We start from the raw sequence: 20,257 nt of genomic DNA, 5'->3' as shown, positions 1-20,257 counted from the left end.
TCTTATTAATTTATTACGTCACGTGTCATGTTTCTTGTCAAAACCATACGCGGTCAGCGCTGTGAAACCTTTTATTATTTTATTATATTATTTAATTCTGAATAAAATAATGTATAATTAATTTTTACCAGATTTTATATAATATTATTATTAACGTTTCAAAAAATGCGCTTGTGCGTTACTAAACATTTCAAAGTTTTCAATTCTTATTGTTTTTTTTAGTAGTTCGGCATTTTTTCTGGTTCGGTTAATCTTATAGGTATGCTGAGAATTCACTGTTTTTGTGAAATACGGGATTTTTACATATACAAATAAAACCCGCTTCTGTGTGGGGAATTATATACATAAACCTTTATCAATTTTGATCTAGTGACTGTCGGGCTATGTAAATTATTTATGTTTATTTACATAATATTTTCCATATTTAGCTTTGCATGTATAATAAAATGAACACTTTATAAATACACACTTGTTTACGTAGGCGAGTGTAGTCAAGATCTCAATAATTCTTCTTCTTCTTGGTCGTACACTCATGGCTGAGGATCGTGACCAAATTTGAATTTCGTCTTCCTTTGAGCGACCAAGACTTTCCATCCTTCTCGATCTTCCGCTTCTCTCAGGGCAGAATGGATGGTGCAATAATTCTTACATGATTACAAATTCACCAATACTAAATACGTTGTGGAACCGCCATCATGTGCCGAGTTATGCCAAGTCCCAAATCAAGATAAATAAAAAAACATTATATAAACAGTTTTAAAGTTGCATATCAATTGTTTGCAAACATTTGTATAAAAACAATTCATAGATACTATTGTAAACAAATGTGCATTTTTTTTGTATTTCACCACGAATAGAAAACGTATGCAAACGCACAAACAAACATGCGAGCGTGGACGTGTCTACAGATTTTTTTTCACTAAAAGTAACGCCGTGTGGTCTCGACGAATGTTGTTTTGATTAAATATCATAAATCTGTATGATACGGGCTGCCCAGACTACATTTAATTGATAACAATGTGTGCAGGTGAATACGTGCGTAGACTTACAAATGTTTGTAATGTGAATTTGTTAAGCGATATCAGTTTACAAACAATGTGGGTATTTTACAAAAAGATCATACAATACCCTCTGGTTATAATCCAAACAACTCTGTTCAGGTTCTCGATTTATTTAAATATATTAAATAAATTTTTATATTGAAAAGGTGACGTGCCACTGGCTCAAACCGCTGGTAAAGGACGCTCCTACGTGGGACAGGCCAAGCATTTGGAGCGGATAATTAGTCTAGACTTCATCGCGCGTTGCATGAGCGTTTCCACCAGGTCCGCGGCCTTAGTGGTAACATACAATTAATATAGAGTCATTTTAGTTTACGAAATCGTTTTCTAAAAAATACATTAATAACTATACACATATAAATAACTAAACGTATATGAATCGAATTGGAATGGGAAACATTATTAAAATACATGAAATAATAGACAAACTAATCACAATTTCCCATTGGTTTCGTTAGTATTTTGAATAAAAATATGCAACTAAGAGTGGATAGAAATATGAGTGACGATACTTCGGTTTAAACAAAATACATGCCGCTTTTTTCAAAGCTCTGATTTTTCATAAATTCGAAATATTTTGATTATGGTTAACTATTTTTTAATCAAATTAAAATCCACCGTATACGAAAAAGCAAGGGCATGGTTTTTAATAAAAATTAATTAAAAAAGTATGTGATACGCAAGATTTACAAATGTAGCATTCTTTATTAAATACGAATCATTTTAAACAACCTCAGAAGTGTAGGTACATATTATTAGAAAAAAAATATTTAGATCATGTGGACATGTAAGATAATTTATTCTAATAGGTTTCCAATGTAATATAAATTGTTATATACAGGGAAATTATTCATATATTTATCCCATTGGATTCTGATTGATTTATTTAAATATTTTTATTTCGTATTGTACCTACCTTAAATAATACAAAAAAAAATTAGCATGCATACGATGTTCACGAATATCTGTATTAATTTTGGAATTATTTGATTTAAGTTATTAAATGTATTATTATATTAGTTTAACCATCAAAACCACAGTTCATTCAACCCGAAAAATATCCATGTAAAATTAAAACAATAAAGGAAATGATATTTTTTTTTGTCACTCAATGTGAAATATTATAATAGATTAGGATAAATAATTATTATCTGGCGATTCCGTAACGTTGAGTAGGTAGGTAAAACAGCAAATACGTATGTTCTGGTCATAGGGAAAAGCATGACTATATTTACTATTTAATATGAAATATTTGTCCCCTTTAGAAATTATTAAACAACAATTTAAGCTATTAAGTACCTACAAAGAGTTTTTAAACGATGTCAGAGCACAAGTTTTTCGGAAATTTTAAAATTTAGCAAAGCAGCTGCAATAGTTAGGTTAGGTTAGGTTATCATGTATGCAATAATAATTATTTAGAACCCAACCCATCAACCTTGGTCGATCCAGTGCTGGATGAAGGCCTCCCTTATTTTATTCCATCTCTCTCGGTACCTACTTAGTTTTTCACTGCAAAGTATTTCCGCTGAACTTCATCAATTCATCAATAATATAAAAAATATAAAAAATAAATTAGTGTAGAGCAGCAAAACATGGGGGTTAAGTAATGGGAAACCAAAAAAACACAACTTAAAATGATTAAATTTGGAAAAATAAGGAGTCTAATTTTGTCGCTTCCTCTGATGAAAACGCTTATCATTGGCTGCATACAACTTAATATTGATAAACAACCAATGAACGACCCCGATTGCATTATGAAATACAAAAACTATGTAAATTTCGCTAACATAATAATATGATAAATGGACAATTCGGTCAATTATGGTTGTCTCGATACAAAATTTAAAGTTTCATTACAAAAAACAATTGCCTACCACTGCCGTATTGATCATAAACGTGCTCAAGAATTTCAACCCTCGGTAGGACAGATATAGTATACCTATCTCCGTAGATACTTAGGTAGGGCACGTAGTTTTATTCACACTATTTTTACTATGTTATTTTTGTGCAATATTTAACAAATTAATTAAGTCATTTATACAGTAAAGATAATATATGTATTGAATGTGTTTCATTTAAAAATTTAAAAGTTCCAGTGTGCATCATAACTATTACGTTATTAACTCACTGTATTTAGGCATGTACCTTAACCTTAACTGTATTAAAATAATATGTATGAACTTGCAAAAAAATAAGTGTCTCGTTTTATAAATTAATACTACAGTAAATCTACATTCCAATGTAAAATAGCTTCCAACCTTCCTTACAATCATAAAAACCTTTTTTTTTCAAAATACATTATTGTCCCATACGTGCGACAATGGAATAAATCTTACTCATGCCCCAGTGCATTTCTTTGTATACAATTTTATTGTTTTATCACCATTGACGCAAAAGGGTCTGTCTATTGGTGCATTCAAGGCCAAATTCGTTGAAAACAGTATTGTCTTGAAAATATGTTAGTTCTCAAATACGTTATCTTACACTTACTCTATCACTATTTCAAAAAAACTTAAGTACATTATGTACGGGTCGTAGAAAATTCAGTGGTTCTAAACCAGTAAAATTATTTTTTAATAAAAAAAAATATTTATCTTTTTGTACCTTTGTACCTATAAATTCATTTTCGTAAATTTTAAATCTAACCCGGAACGTAATAATATTAAGTATGACGCTTGAGGATTTTACTAGACGACTCGCTGTCCGTCGGATATTTTACGAACCGGTACGCCATTTTCGAGGTTTTAACGAACAGGAACGCCATCCTTGGAAATCCCACGAACAGGAACGGCGCTCCGGGGCGTTCCGCATCAAACCGAGCGCTGATGACCACTATTTATGTCGGATCTCCGCAGCCTATCTTAGTGCCAACGAAGCGAATATGTGCTATTTTTCGGACTTATCATATTATTATTATATTGTAATCTACTAAAAGTCAATCGTCAACCTTCGATAGAAGACAACACGTAATTCAAGAAGATAATCTGCTTTGATAGCATCTAGTAAGGAGTGTCAATAACAAACCTTTTAGATACAATCAACAACAACACATAACGACCGAAATAAAATGATATGGTCATATGGATAATATATGGATTAATTAAATATTATACTTTAGATTATTATCGTCCGTCGAGTTTACCAAATGAATACAGATAAAGACTTCAAGCGCCGTGCAACGTGAGGGCAGAGAGAGTATTAAATTTGCGTGTTAGACCCGTTTCACACGGGACACCTGTATGGCGCCACCGGCGTGGCGAGAACACGGGTGTCCCGTGTGAAACGTCTTAATCAGCGGCGCGTTTCTTTGACGCAAATTACATACTTTATCGATTCGTCAGAAAATATAAGAGTTAAAATCAGTCACAAAACTTATTAAAGTTTAATAAAAATTAAAAAAAAGGATGCGTATTTGTCACAAATTGAGTGTAAAATATTACGCAAAGCATAAAAAATTTATGCACTCATAATTTCGTAAATTAATATATAATATATCAAACCAGTGACGTCACGTGGGAATAGGCAGGTCATGCGTTGTTTAGAGACAGAGCATTAAGGTAGAAATTACAATTAATACTACCTACACACATCTTCGATCGTACACCATACTGAAAATAGATTTTAATTTTTTTATGAAAAACGATGTTTTTAAGTTGAATATTAAAAAAATATTAAAACTATGAAATATTGGCAAAAAAAAATTCTGTACATTAGAGAAAACTAAATTTTAATAATAAAAATGACCATAATATAATATGTAATAATGATGACTTCATCTTTTATTTTATACCTAATAAAAATACCAAATAAATATTTATTAATTAAAATAATTTCAAAATGTAAATGATCAAAAAAAAATCTCAAATTCCATTGTTCGTATTCTTTTGCTACCTACCCCTAGTAGCATTACACTCCCCCTGAAGGAAATATGTAAGAAAAATGACATGGCATTTAAAATAACATGGCAGACTTGATAATGAACATTTTAATTAAAATAACAAGTTGAGAAAGGAAATGTGAATAATAAACCTCTGATTCTTTTTATCAAAATTTAATTGAAGAGTATCTAGTGACCTTTTAACCTGTACGTTACATTGATATTATAGACCAGTACTGAACAACCTTTCTTTTACGAGGACCAGATTAAATTCCAAATTTGTTTTGGAGGCCGCATTTATTTAACTACTTACACAATATATAAATACCTATCTTCCTCATAAAAAAGGATTATTTTACAAAAAAATTACTAGACTGTAGCAGTTGCAAAGTTGCTCGTGACTGATATAGATAAAAAAAATAATTGTATGGGTTGGGAAAGAGTGAAATTTATGAGCCTTCGTGTCCGAGACTAAGAAACACACAACAACCACTAGACGTTGCGTTAAATAACAGGAAATTGCAGAGCAAGATTTAGAGGAGACCACAACTTGTATTGTTCATTCTCTACCAGACTGAAGTACGTACGGAATCCGCAAACACACCAACTGCCCACGTCCAAACTGTCTCTGCAATGATCACCTGGTCTATGAATTCTTGCTACCGCATCTTTTAAAACTCAACTTGAGCGACTCATTTATGATTCACTGTTTGAAAATCTTTAAGTCGAAAATTTGGTAGATACTTATTTTTTGATCTTTCATCGGTTTTCTCCGGCTGGTAAAATATACCGTTCATCCCCCTCTAGTTAGTAATATATGTATAGCAAAATACTAATATCTTGATATTATTCTACTAATTGGATAGTCACAGGTCCACTCGTAGAACTTCTATGAGTGAACCTGTGACTATCCAATTAACTTGTGTCGATGTCGATGCATATAGATGACAGCTGGATATGAGTCAACTTAAATTATTAACCTGTATCTACCTGAGTTCCCCAGGTGATTATTTGATAGTTACCAGTTAAAAGTCTCAGTAGCTTTATAGAGATAGAAAGCTCAGAATCTTGGAAGGTTTAATTGGTTTAATCATCATACCCGATTGTCCATGACAGTAACAAGAGGTGGCCCTAGGGTGATCGACAACATACACAAATTCTTCAACATATTAAACAAAGTTGCAGTTGGTTGGATATCTTCAATGTTTGAGCACCACTTCAGGTCATGCTAACTAGATATATTTACCCGCTACTCTTGCTGAAGGTGAATATAGGTTCTGTAAATTGAAACTTGTTTATTTATTTTATACTAGGTATGTGTAGGGTTATTATATCTAAAAACTTTATCCACGGAGTATTATTTGTAGAGGCATTAAAATTATACTGATTCAATTTGCTTATGTTAAGACAGGGACAGTTTCCAGGTACAGTAGAACCTTGATATATGGGAGCTACAGGTGTTAGCATAACCTAGGAAGACATAAGAAGACTGGGCAGTGAAAAAGATTCTCAGAGCCACTGCATCGTACCCGATTTCTTCATGTAAGGCAGGGGTTGTCAACCTTTTTATACCTACCACCCACTTTTGTATTTCTGTTGGTAGTCAAATTTTCTAACCGCCCACCGGTTCCACAGTAATGTTGATATGAATCAGAGTTACAGCAAGTTAAAGCATATAAAAATAATGACTTATCAAATACTTTATGTCAGACTTTCGCTAAGTTTGGCAGAATAAATATTTATAAAACAATTTACTGTAGTTATATTTATCTTTTTATTTCTACTTTGCATATATAGAAGCATGAAGTCTGATGAAATTACATTTAATTAATTAAATTATTAAAGACATCCCTGAGGCTGATGCTGCGAAACTAAATAGGTACTGGATATTTAGCTCAATTTTTGGAAAGTGTTTTTAAAACCCCTACTAAGCTGGAACGCTCACTAGTGGGCGGTTGAGCCAGGTTGACTACCCCTGATGTAAGGAGTGGACATGTATAAAGAATATTAATTAAAAAAAATAAAACTACATTTGTATTTAATTATCGTAAATCCTTATTTTATTTTCGTAAAATAAACTTTAAAGTAACATTACAAGTTCAAACAAGAATGCGATCTGCAATTTTCACAATGATCGAGAAATTAAAACAAAAATAATTTTACTTAATTTGGTATCTATATTAACAAAATTAATATTATGTAGGTACATCTTCGTGTTTCATATTGTAGTCAGGGTAGACTGGAATTAACTATATGGCATAGCGGGATAGTTAATGATTAGTGAAGGTATAGAGAAGATTTTTTTATTATAATAATATTATAATAAATAATTGTTTTCAATATAGTATAATAAATCATCATATTATGATGATGATGACATCTTTGAACTGGCCAAAGTAACTATTTTAATCTATAGAAAATTAAAATAACATAATAATATTATTATTTATTCAGTATGAAACTTCTAACAAATTTCTGTCAAAGTATTTAAAACGAAATTCATCTTGAATTATTGAATAAAAATGCTTTTTTTGTTGATACATTTTAAAATTTTTAGCTTTGAAATTTGTTTCGGAATTAAGGAGTAAAATTTAATAAACATCACACACCTATATTGGTATATTTCTGCCTCTTTTTCGAGTATGATTTACAATCAGAACCTTAACAAAATAGTTTTATGTACATCAAAAAATCAGGAGACAGAATAAACCAGTATTTATGTGTCTTATTCCATTATTAAAATTTAGCTTCAACGTGCCAATAACCATTCCGTTGTATGTTGAAATGGATAATATTTAAAATAAAATATAACATAATTATTATTTAAAACTATGCACAGCAAATATTTATGTAATTGTTTTGTTTAATTGACTTAGCTTGAGATTTATTCAAAATTAAGCAACATTTTTTCAATTTCACCGAAAAGAATCATTGTATTTTTATTGAATATAATTTCAAAATACTTCTGAGCAATATATAACTACTACAAAAAAAGACACCCGGCAGAATTCGAATATGCGTCCCACAGGATTCGTGCCCATGTGTACTGATCACCATGCTATACGTGTCCTATCTAATTGGGACAAAGTTAACTAAAAGCTTTTCTAAATTGCATTACTTAGTGGTTATTTTATTTCTCAGAAGTGTTTTCAAATTATAGAATGTTAGGTACTTCCATTCTTAAATCTTGTGAATTATTCGATGAATAAAAAATTGTCTATTACCTAATGAATAGTTTACTCATGTAAAGAGTAAGAAAGTGGGAAGGTTTTTGAATATGGTATGAAACTGAAATAATTTACTGTCTATACTCTATGGTGTCATTGTTGTGTATCATTCGGTGATACAATACAAGTGTTACAATGACAGTAGCCATCAGTTTGTCTCTACAATTGTAGCCATACTACATTACTGCGAGGTTGGATAGTTTTGACAGAAAACGAGACACAGTGGGAGGCACGCCGAGTAAGAGCAAGCAATGCAATATTGTTGATGTAAGTACTTACAGTAATCACATTTAACTCCAGCGCACTAGAGTTGTCAAAAGTTTAATTTTTCCACTATTATATGACTTAATAAAGTGACATATTGCCATCCTCTTGACGTGACAATGAAAAACAGACAAATGGCCAATCGAACTCATTCAATATATTTCTATCATACTCTGACGCGCAACAATTGTCTCTCCACACCAACATGCAATGATCATACGAAACGTGGATATACAACTAGTGAATACGGGGTTAAAAAATACACAGTAAATATAAATTTAAAATTTCTATTAGTGTTATCAAATAAATTAAAAAAAATATTGAATATTTTATTCGAATGTAAATAATAATATTAAATTAATTAATATGTTATAATTTCCTTTCTGTAAAAAAATCTTTAAGGGGGCTTATCCTATTGCAAATCGTATAATATATTTTATCGTAATATATATAAATATTGTATTAATTAGTAACAATTATAATTGTGCATTTAAACATTTAATTATTGCGAATACCCTTTAGAAGGACATAGTATAATAATTATAATACACAATGGATAATTTATAATATTATAACCTTCTAGTAATAAGTATAATTTCTCTTTGAAATGCTTATCGATAAATAATATAAACTGTTTATTTTGAGGAACATTTATATTACTATTTTAAAGCATTTTTAAAGGTTCTATTCTATGCAGGGATGGCATGTAACATTGTTTATAGGTATAACATATTAATTTATAATAAAAAAGATATAAAAATAAAATTATAAAATTATAAATAAAATGGTTATTAGAACTGCTAGCAAAACTTTTGAACGTAATTGAATATTCTGAGCACATATAAATAGTGCTCTTTTCAAATAATTTTGCGTACATCAAATAGACATTTATTTATATTACTTATGGGATATGGAAGAATACTGATAAAAATAAAACATATTTTTCACAGATATTAATTCGGCCCCTTAGAGTCAAAGAAACCTATCTTAGTTTTTAACAATTTTGAGTCACGTAAGGAACTGGACATTAAATGACATGTTATGTTAAGTAACAAAGAAACTTATCAAAAAATTCAATGGATAAAAGATAAGTCAATACATATCTCTTGCAAACACTTTCTTGTTAATGTCTATGGAATGCAAATTTACTTGTGTTTGGGGTCTCCTGTAAAGTAGAGAAAAATGAAATACTTTTCTTTGACTCTAAGGGGCCGAATTGAAAAATCAAATGTACAAAGTCAAAAAATAATCATAATATATAACACTGTTACGTTTGTTGTTAAGTATTTTCATCATTTAGAAAAGAAGAAGAACTGAGTGGAAACAGAAAAGAATGGAAAGCACTAAAGAGAGATCCATTATCCAACATTTTCTTTTCCAAAGTTTTGCTGTACTTCATTGCATTCGATATTTTAGCAATACATTCTTATAAAATAGTAATTAAAATTCAATTTGGAATCTTTTTCTGTCAACATTAATTAACAAGTCTTTGAAATAAAAAAATGTCGAATTCATTAAATACACTTATATAATAGACTTTTTTTATATATACATGTGTTATTTAGCTAATAACCAAAGAATTTTAATTATAATTAATATATTTGACATGCTGTAATCGTCAGAATATAGTTTAGTACTAAGCACAGTGAAATATCGCTAATATGATTAGGTATATATTTACAACATATACATACATTCAATAGAGATATAAAAAAATACCAAAACAAAGGAAATTAAATGACAATTTATTATTACAAGTTGTTTTTATAATTAATTTTGTCCAAGAAAGCAAGTTATTTTTATAACAGTTTGAATTTTAAATGTCTGCTATTCAAAAGCTTAAATAATAAAATGTATATTACCGTAATGAAATAAGATTTTGAAGAGAAAAAAAAAGATAATTATTAATCAGATTACGGACATCATTGGTCATAAAGCCTTAGTTATCTAATAATAGGTAGTAATATTATTTATAATATGTCGATAATTATATGTTACAATACATTTTTTTTTAGAAAACCTACATTGAAAAATTGGAATATTCGTTTATCGTAAATAATTTGTTCATTACAATATTTGCCATTATCATAGATTCGATCCAAAACGGAATGTCTCCCCACAAAATGTCAAAACAGACTGCCTTTCTTCTTTATTTACCAACAATTGAATGTTGCCAACGCATAATTTTTTTATACTTTCTAGAATTGAAATTAAGTATAAATACAGTTTAAAAAAATCTCTATAGTATCGACAATTAATATTGTGTTAACATTTTTATAATAAAACTATGTAGCTGAAAACTTTTTGTTCACCGTCTTTAGTCAATAATATTTTTCACAATTATTTCTTCATTTACCCATACAATTTGCTATTTTATTCATTGTACAGGTTGGGTTATGTTAATAAAGAAATAAACACATCTTAATTTTGTCACTAATCCAGTTTTAATAATTTTTATAGTGCCTGTACACGTGCATGGATTTACTGGCAGCAATATTGCGTTGACACCCACGGTGGCCGCGTGGCTTAAGCGTTTGACTATCATGCCGTGGGTCTCAGGTTCGAATCCTGGGTCTGGCAAATACACATATTGTTTTTCAATTTGTGTGTGAGTCAGGGTATGGACCTAATAGGTTGAGCAAGTGGCGGACATCCATTTCTCGTAAAAAACAAAATCTGTTAATACAAACCTCTACCCTGTGGAGGCCCATATGATCCTATTAGGATCGGACATGGTCGGGAAAAAAAAAAAAAATATTGCGTATTTTAAACTATCGTGACAATAACTGTTTACACGTAAAAGGGCTGACTCTCTCTCCAATCTCATTCTTCAAGAGTAGGCGAGACGCGATGTTGTCATTTTATAGTACTATTTGACAGGTAGTGAAAATCGGTTAACATCAAAATGAGTATAGTTGGTTTTTTTTGCTGGCAGGCTCACCACTATTGTTCTACTGTGCATGCGCAGATCGAAAAAATCTCTACTGTCGCATGAGAATTCAGAAGCTTCCAAACTTTTTGATTCATGCATGCAAGCTTGCAACTGCAGGATAATACATGTTTACCCGTACATTTTATCATTATGGCTGCGATAATACTTACTGTCAACAGTAAATCTATGCACGTGTAAACGAGGTATTATGTTAAGAGTTATAGATATCCTCTGTTGGCACAAAACACTTTGTTTTAACTTTATAACTTAAAATGTTTGCTACAAGAACAATCTGTGAGATGTCACGATGGAGTTGTAGGACGTAGCATTGGACAAAAATAAATGACATGATTTTGTGGTCGGAATAAAATGACAAGACATTCCGTTGATGGAATCAATTCATTTCAAACATTCCTTGACATGGGTTATACCTTTTTAGTATTATAACTAAATAGACTATTTATATGAATATCATCATCAAATTCAATCATCCAGATTTACATACAGTACAGTACTCTCTCTGCGGAGAAGCGTCAAAATATTTTTTGTTCAAACATTATCATCATTTTATTAAATTAATTAATATCTGAATAACAAATTGGATGTCGCCGGATGCGGCCGAGAGTTTCATTAATGCTTTCGGCACGACTGGCAACACTGCATTTGGTATCTCTGCACGCGGCACATGTTCATCGCTCTCACGTTTTGGCAAAATTTTGATGTATCTTTGCAGTCTGTCTCTGTAAAACAAAAACATTATTAAAAATTACTATACTTACTGGTGATATTCCTAATACAGTGCACTCTCAGTAATCCGCCGCTCGATTATCCGACGTTATTTTTACTAGTTGAAAGCACAAAATCGAGCTCTATAATTCGCCGGTATTCGATTGTTAAATTCAGTAGTCCGCCACGTACAAGTATACAACGCAAATGAGACGGATTTATTTTGGAAACTTCTCCTTCGTAAAACGTTCGTTCATCACGAAGAAAGTAATATACCAGGAAGGAAACATGGTTTGGAAAAAGGTTCCCGCCTCCGCTCCCGTTATGTATATGCAGTCACGTCGATGCGCGACCGTCTATCATAACCATTAAGTGTGCCAGTTCAAAGAATTTAAGCCCTCATTTTTGTCCCGAGCGGAGTCGCACGGGACTGGTGATGCAACCTTGCACCGAAGTGCAAAAGTAAATGGATTTTATTTATTTATCGGCAACTATCAAAGTGTCTTTAGTTTGACGAGTCGCAAGGGGAGTCGGCGTTGTCCCGCTCTCCATACGCTCTGGTGAATTTAGTAAAGGCCACAAAATTGGCCTCGGTTGCCACCATATCCGCGTGCCCTATTGGGCCCGAATGGGGTTGGACCCGGGAAAACGACTCCGCTTGTTCGAGGCCCATAAGTGGACAGTCCCACAGTACGTGCTCTGCGTCCTGCTGGTCATGTCCACATGAGCAACCCGACCCATGTCTTGCCAGGCCAAACTCCTGTAATTTGGCCGCAAAGTTTCCATGGCCAGTCAAGAATTAACTGGTCCAGTGGGTCGGCAACAATCTCCTCGTCATATGTCTCGCCGAGACATCCGGAAAGTAAAGAAATGTCTGGTGGCCCTTGGCGGAAGCCACCCATTTTGCTTGCCATGACGCGTATGCAGTCTTTAAAACCAGCTCAGTTACAGTCTTTCTGTATAAAACGCCCTCAACTCTCAATGGTGGTGTCAAAGGGACACCGTCCAGTGTTGTACTAACCAGGAAGGAAAGTGCCCAAGGATCGTATCACAATAATTATGCCGTGCTCCATTGCAACCGGGATACACAAAATAAAGCTTTTGGTCATAGGGAAAGCCAGGAATCCTAAGCCAATCAAGAATACGAACACGTGATTTACTGCTTAATATTTAGTTAATAAGCTTAGTTTATAAATATGCATAATTAAGTAAATACATACTTGATTTTAATTATAAATAAAACCGTAATTTGCTAGTACAATTTTCTCAAAAAAACTATTTTTATGAAATACCTGTTTTAATTTTTAACATATTTTGTATGTATGCATTATAATCCGCCGCTTTCACTTATTGGACACTTGTCTGGTTCTTGGGGTGGCGGATTACTGAGAGAGTACTGTATTGGTGATATTCCCAATACGTAAGCTGTTTGAAAAAATTAATAGTTCCAGACAATCTTAATACAATACGCAGTTGCACGATCACAATGATAGATCCCATTATTGTAGGTATTAGTTTGTGACCTCTCACAATATAAAATAATTTTTGAACAGCACCTATTTCACTTTAGTAACTAGTTTTAAGAATATCCTTATAATATTATGTAGAAGTTCACACTGATTCAACATCTAAGGGGGTAGATAATGTCTCATGGTGTTAGGTCATGCATTCTTTGGGCGGCAAATTACTGAATTATTGTAGTAAAAGTAGGTAAAAGACATCAAATTTGAAGCTGAAAATATTAGGCGGTAACATTTTGAGGTTACACCAGAGCGGCACTTTGGCTAGTATGATTCTAACGTTTGAGGGAACACGAGATGAGAATGTTTGAAAACCACTGATTTAAAACATATTATTACTTTCTTTTCTATTCTCTAAAGTTTAATTTCATGGCACCATAAAAACACCAATTCGTGGGATAGTAGAGCATGTTGTTCATGACACAATTTCTCAAATCATGCAATCGAACTGGACACAGTTGTCATTATTTCTTGCAGACAAAGTAATAGCGCCTGTACACGTGCATGGATTTACTTGCATCAAAGTGCTGACTGTCTTGCCAATTTCATTCTTCAAGAGTAAGCGAGACGCGATGTTATCATTGTTTGATACTATTTAACAGGTTGTCAAGATCGGTTAACCTAAAAATGAGTCTCTGGGCTGTGCAGTTGGTTTTTTACCAGCATGAGAATGGAATGAGAGTAAAAACGTTGAACAAGGAAATATCAGAGAGAGTTATGGCCTTCGAAATGTGGCTGTATATTATGTGTAACCTAAAAATTCCTTGGGTTGACAGAGTGGCTAATGTTGACAAAACAAATTATCGCGTAATACTTACGCATATGTTGACATGGCGGTGCCATGCAGGGCCTCACAACTGCGGGCCGTGGTCTGTGACGACAAGCGCTCCCTGCCGGACGCTTTGTCCCAAACCAGACGCACCGCAGGATCCTATAGCGGGCCCCCTGCTCACCACATGGCCCCCCACACTGAATAAATAAAATAACTTATTAATAGTTTATTTAACTGATATTGTTGCCATAAGATATTTTTCTTGGCCTTTCGTCATCATATAAATTAAAATAAAACACAATTTAACTAAGTGGAATTAGTAGTATAAATTGTGTTATATTTTTAATAATACAATGTAGGTATATCCACCAAATTTGACAGTTGACACAATAAAAGAAATTTCACCATCTCGTCCAGTTAGGTTTTCGATTAAACATGTAACTTCAGAGATGTAAAAACCTCTTATTTGTTGATTTGTTGAAAATATAACTTACAAATAAATATTTCATTTGTCATTTTTCCGACCATGTCCGATCCTAATAGGATCATATGGGCCTCCACAGAGTAGAGGTTTGTATTAACAGATTTTGTTTTTTACGAGAAATGGATGTCAGCCACTTGCTCAACCTATTAGGTCCATACCCTGACTCACGCACAAATTGAAAAACAATATGTGTACTTGCCAGACCCAGGATTCGAACCTGGGACCCACGGCGTGATAGTCCAACGCTTAAGCCGCGCGGCCACCGTGGGCGTCATTTTTCAGTGGATGCTTACAAAATATGATGACAATCACCCTTTCACAAGGCTATATTATTTGTGATGTTGCCCATAATGGCTGAGTGGTAACATGTCGGCTTATAATGTTGTAAGTCCCGGGTTCGAATCCCGGGTCTGGCAAATTCACATGTTGTTTTTTTTAATTTTCAATGTGTGTCAAAGCTCCATAGTATGGAGCCAATAGATTGAGCATGTGACTGACATCCATTTTTCGTAAAAACAACAGTTTCTTAATATAACATCCACTCTGTGGAGACCACTATGATCTTCTTTGGATTGAATATGGATATTTGCAGATGTGTGCGTACCTCAGACCAGTGATCGGTCCGCCAAACGCCTTTGCACTTGTCATTGTAGCACTCCTGGCGGTGCGGAGGTCTCTGGGTGGCATCGCACAGCGCCGGCGTCACCCCAACTCCTGACTCCCCACTGCACTGCACCACTCTCCTTTGCATGGCTGTAATGTAAACATTTTACTTCAAAATAGCAGTTAATCTATTTGACCAAATCAGCCCATCAAACAAATTATTCAATTTGATTATACAAAGTATGCGAGTAATTATTGGTTGATGAGTTTTTAAGTATACCTGTATTCCAGTCGAAGCACCTGGCTTTGTGGCAGGGCGACCAGTCCTTGGCGAGCCACGTCGGGCACTGATCCATGCCGCATTTCTGCACCGTCAGAGGTGTTTCCAAACCGGCGTCTTCGCAAAGCGATGACTCTACGTTCTGTGTAGAATTTTCTAGGCGTACCTGAAATAAACAAATAAATTTAGTAACACAGTGTGAGCTAATTTTAGTTGTTTTCACGTGGTGAAAAAAAAAAGTTGAATATTTCCCACAGTTAGCGAACGTATCTACCGCGTAAATTGAGGGATGACTGTACATGCATTTTTATGTATGTTTCTTAAATGCGGCCTTCTGACAGGAAAAGGTTCGTCACCTCTGGTCTAGACTGTGTTCTCCAACTTGGTGTATTTAATTGGATGTAAAATAGCATATAGATAAATCCCTACCATGCATTGAGCAGCCCTCATCTGAAAGCCGGCGCCTCCGCAAGTGAGCGAGCATTTAGACCAGTCTGTGACGATCCAGTCGAAGATGACGTTCTCCGCCTTTCCTTTACCCAACACGGTCATCATTCCTGTACTGTCCTCCTCACTTAGAGTTGACATCCTGAAAACAACAGCATTTACTTGTATTGCATTTTATGTGCAAATTAATAATGTGAATCGAATTAGGCTTTTCGGTGTACCAAAGCTGTCCCTGATATTATCGATATAAATAAAAAGGATTTAAAGTTATACATATTATTTGCATTTTATTTAAGATGTTATTATAATTAAAAAAAAAAAATTCTAGAGAACTGAAATTACATTTTTTATAACATAACTATAAAATAAATTACAAGATAAAAAGAACTTTTTATGTACAATGTCTTTAAATTTTCTGTTGAATCATATAAACTTGACTTGACTAGCTTAAACGATCAAAAAAATTTGTATTTGGTAGAAATAATACTAAAATGTCATTTTGACACTCAAATTGATTTCCATAGTAACGCACGTATATATTAATATTTAGTTGTTAGGACCCTAGCAACCAATAATAGTGGATTGGATTACAGATTTCTTCCGAAATAACTTTTCATACAAAACAGAGTTAACTGAAAATGAATTTAATTCTACTTAAAAATGGCTTAAAGTATTAAAAAAATGCATTGGCATCGTGTTCTGATATATTCTAAAAGTTTCAAATGTCTAGCTAGTCGAGAAGTTAGTTAAAAATCGATTGCAAGATTTGTACCGGATAAACAACCACCGGACAAATAAGAATACAACGTAATAAAAACATTGTAATAAGTAAAATCAAGAAATAAGTAAATAGCAGTTTTTTTTTGTAATTTTATCTTTGAATTAATAAAAAAATTTAGTGTTTTTAGATATAAACATATTGATTTTTTAAATATTCTAAAATGTAAATTATCAGTAAAATGTATTAATTTGTGTCTTTCATATTTTATCACTAGATGCCTCCAATAAATCCATGGTAGCACTGCACTTCATTTTAAGAATGCAACATTCTTTATTGAATCTACATAATTTTGAACAACTTCACATTACACATAAGAAACACATTAGAAAAATTTCTACACTTTATCCATTTGTAACCATTACCTATACAACAATATTGTAACGCTATGATAAGAATTACCTAAAACCACCTCCCATCTTCTCCCCAACAGTCGTGTAGTAATCCTGATCATCTGTGAAGACGGAATTGCTCTCCATGGAGACACTGTTGCCAGTGCCTGCGGTGCTAGCCGTGTCGGACTCGTAATCCGTCACCTCTCCGTACTCCCCCAGAGTCCCAGCCGCTGAGCTATTGGCCGGCTCTTCATCACTCATGATCGTGGAGTAACGTTCCTCATATTCTTGTCCGTTGTCGGTGGAGTTGGCATTCATACCGGTGGAGGGGTAGTCTGGGGAGCGAGCATCGGTGACCGCAAGCCGGTAGGCAGGTTCGCTGACCATGCGGTGGCCTCGCGAGTTGCTGAAGGTCTGGAAAGGCCAAAGCATCTGCACATATCATTATAACGGGTAATCATTGGTTGAATAAAATTACTGCGTTGTGTAAACAAAATGATATAACAATGCATACCGACATGAAATGTAGTCAAATTACACGAGTACTGTCTGGCCCGATCGTGAAATGTCATTTTGAATCTCTACGTCGAGTCGTGAGTTAAATATATACATTTTTATTATAATCAATCCAACTAAACAATCGGGGTGACAAATTGGCTTATAGGCATTATGAATGGTCCCTCTCAATGCTGTCAATTTTACGTTAACTTTTATAATGATAGTTACCTGACTATATTTTAACAGACCATAATAATTCTGAACTATGCTAGTAAGCACAATGAATATGCTAGTAAGTATAGTCAGCAATTAAATGCTAATTCCAAATATAATCTCCGATAGTTTTCGGTGAGATTTGAACTAAGAAAATATGAGAGAAGACTGTTGTTTAGTGTTATAATAGCCACCAAGGTGACCAATAGATATTTTTTGGTTTCCTAAAAAATTTTAACATTAGCATTATGTAGTTATAAACCAATCAAATCAAGCAACGTCACGGTTTAATTAGTTATATCGTTGTTTGTAATTGCTATTCGTTGTTGTCAAGGCCAAAAACGCTCATGACGATGGGTATATTATATTATATTTTCGAGTCTACTTGCGTAGTTGGTGCATTATCACTTCAAAAGGTGGGGTGAAAATGTACCATCCTGTATACCTATATAATTTTTATTGACTATCTACTAAGAGTAGATAACTGTCATATTCAATGGATTGTTTGATATGCTAGATTATTATTGACAATGCATAGATACTGGAATCAAAAAGAACAAAGGAAAAATACGGCAACAATGATTATAGATAATTATATTCATGGCTAGTCCAACCTAATTCAAAATATTTTTATAAAGTCAATATTATAGCAAGGTTTTTTGGTTGATAAAGCAATTTTTTTATTAGATATCTAGTCTAAAATATTTAATTAATACCTACCTAATTAAGCAGCCTATACCTATAAACACAATAAGTATAGAGTAGAGAGTACCTATAATAATTATCTATGATCAAGCAAGACAAATAATAAATTATAAAGCATTATATTGAAAAACATTATTTTTCTAAACAATGAAAATTGATCTACATGAGATGCCAACGTGCACAGTAAAATTTAACAATGATAAAGCAATATGATTACATGCTGCAGCAGTTGTTCCTTCACAATTCCTTGTGATCAATCAGAGTTCCTTCACCGTGACATTGAAGAGTACGCTATGACTTACCGCCACTTATCACCATATTACTTAGGCACATCTTTCAGAATGTAACAGTTTTCTGTTTCAATGACTGTCTATATTTTTAACACCATGCCATGTATGTCTTAGTTTTGAATTAATCAAGATTAAAGATTCCAAACGTGTAGGATGTCGATACTCATTATATCTACAGCAAAATAGATTCTGTGTAGCAAACACTAAGCTTAGACTGACATAACAGACATAGCGATGCCGATTGAAGAAAGATACAAATATTTGTAATAATAATTAATGGCAACTCAAAATAGTAGTTTAAAATAGAATGCCAGGCGGGCGATGACACTAAATTATACGGACTCAATGATTATTAAATGTTTAATTAATTGTAAACAAATAATTTAATAACAAGCATATTAACTACGGTAAAGTTTGCAATTGGTGGTACAAATAATGGAGATGGACATACAGTGGAAACCCGATCTACCGTTCTCGCATAAATCGTTTTTCCACATGCATCGTTCATTTTTGAAAGTCCCGCCAAGCCCATAAGAACAATGTTAAATAATCTCACATTAACCGTTCCCCGATTTATCGTTTTCCTCGATCTATCATCTAAATATTATTGTCCCGTCACTAATATTATCCCGGTTGACCGTTTTTGTTGAATATTTTTCATTTCGCTTTCGTAGAATTGTTTATGACACTTTTTATGATGCTTCGTTGCAAATATATTATGGTCCCATTACAAATAACATCCCAATTGACCGTTTTATTTTGAATATTTTTCATTTCGCTTTCATGAATTGTTTATGATACTTTTTATTATGCTTTGTTTGCACAGATCGTTCGGCCATCAATCTCCCATCTCCTCTGACCATTCAGTAGCATTGCTTTATTTGCACAGGCCACTCAGACTTGCCTCGCATCTCGTATCACGAAAATTTATAAGTCGCAACTAAAATGCCCCCCATGAAGAAAACTAGAACTCTAGCTGAGAAACTTAAAATAGTTCAAGACGTCGATTGTTTTATTTTATATATCCCGCATTTATCGTTTTATTTTTAGGGTCCCTTGAAAATCGTAGAATCAGGGTTTCACTATATTATAAGTTTGTATGAAAATTAGGCACAATGCAAGAAAATTAGCAACATTATGATTTAATGGTGACAAGCTTTTTCTATATCAACTATTATTTTTGACATAAAATGTGTAAAGAACACTAGCGCTTCTGGTGTCAAAGATTCAAATTACAATTAATGG

At 33.1% G+C, this 20,257-nt stretch overlaps 1 protein-coding gene across 1 annotated transcript in view; it reads right to left on the bottom strand.

Moving 5' to 3' along the window:
- Window positions 1–10,442: 10,442 nt before the first annotated feature.
- The window catches only part of nolo (ADAMTS-like no long nerve cord), a 704,571-nt gene continuing 694,756 nt past the window's right edge, over window positions 10,443–20,257 (bottom strand). The window contains exons 22-27 of the mRNA XM_085942742.1: window positions 17,374–17,738; window positions 16,176–16,335; window positions 15,747–15,912; window positions 15,468–15,616; window positions 14,426–14,576; window positions 10,443–12,101 (exon numbers count right to left, since the gene is read on the bottom strand). Of these exons, the coding sequence (XP_085798868.1) occupies window positions 11,992–12,101; window positions 14,426–14,576; window positions 15,468–15,616; window positions 15,747–15,912; window positions 16,176–16,335; window positions 17,374–17,738 (1,101 nt within the window). The 3' untranslated portion in view covers window positions 10,443–11,991. The remainder of the gene's footprint in view (window positions 12,102–14,425; window positions 14,577–15,467; window positions 15,617–15,746; window positions 15,913–16,175; window positions 16,336–17,373; window positions 17,739–20,257) is intronic.

The sequence above is a fragment of the Rhyacophila brunnea genome, unplaced genomic scaffold (genome assembly GCF_057557595.1).
Source record: "Rhyacophila brunnea isolate RB1 unplaced genomic scaffold, BYU_Rbru_1.0 scaffold_15, whole genome shotgun sequence".
Lineage (NCBI taxonomy): Eukaryota > Metazoa > Arthropoda > Insecta > Trichoptera > Rhyacophilidae > Rhyacophila > Rhyacophila brunnea.
This window is presented reverse-complemented; position numbering and strand designations above follow the sequence as displayed.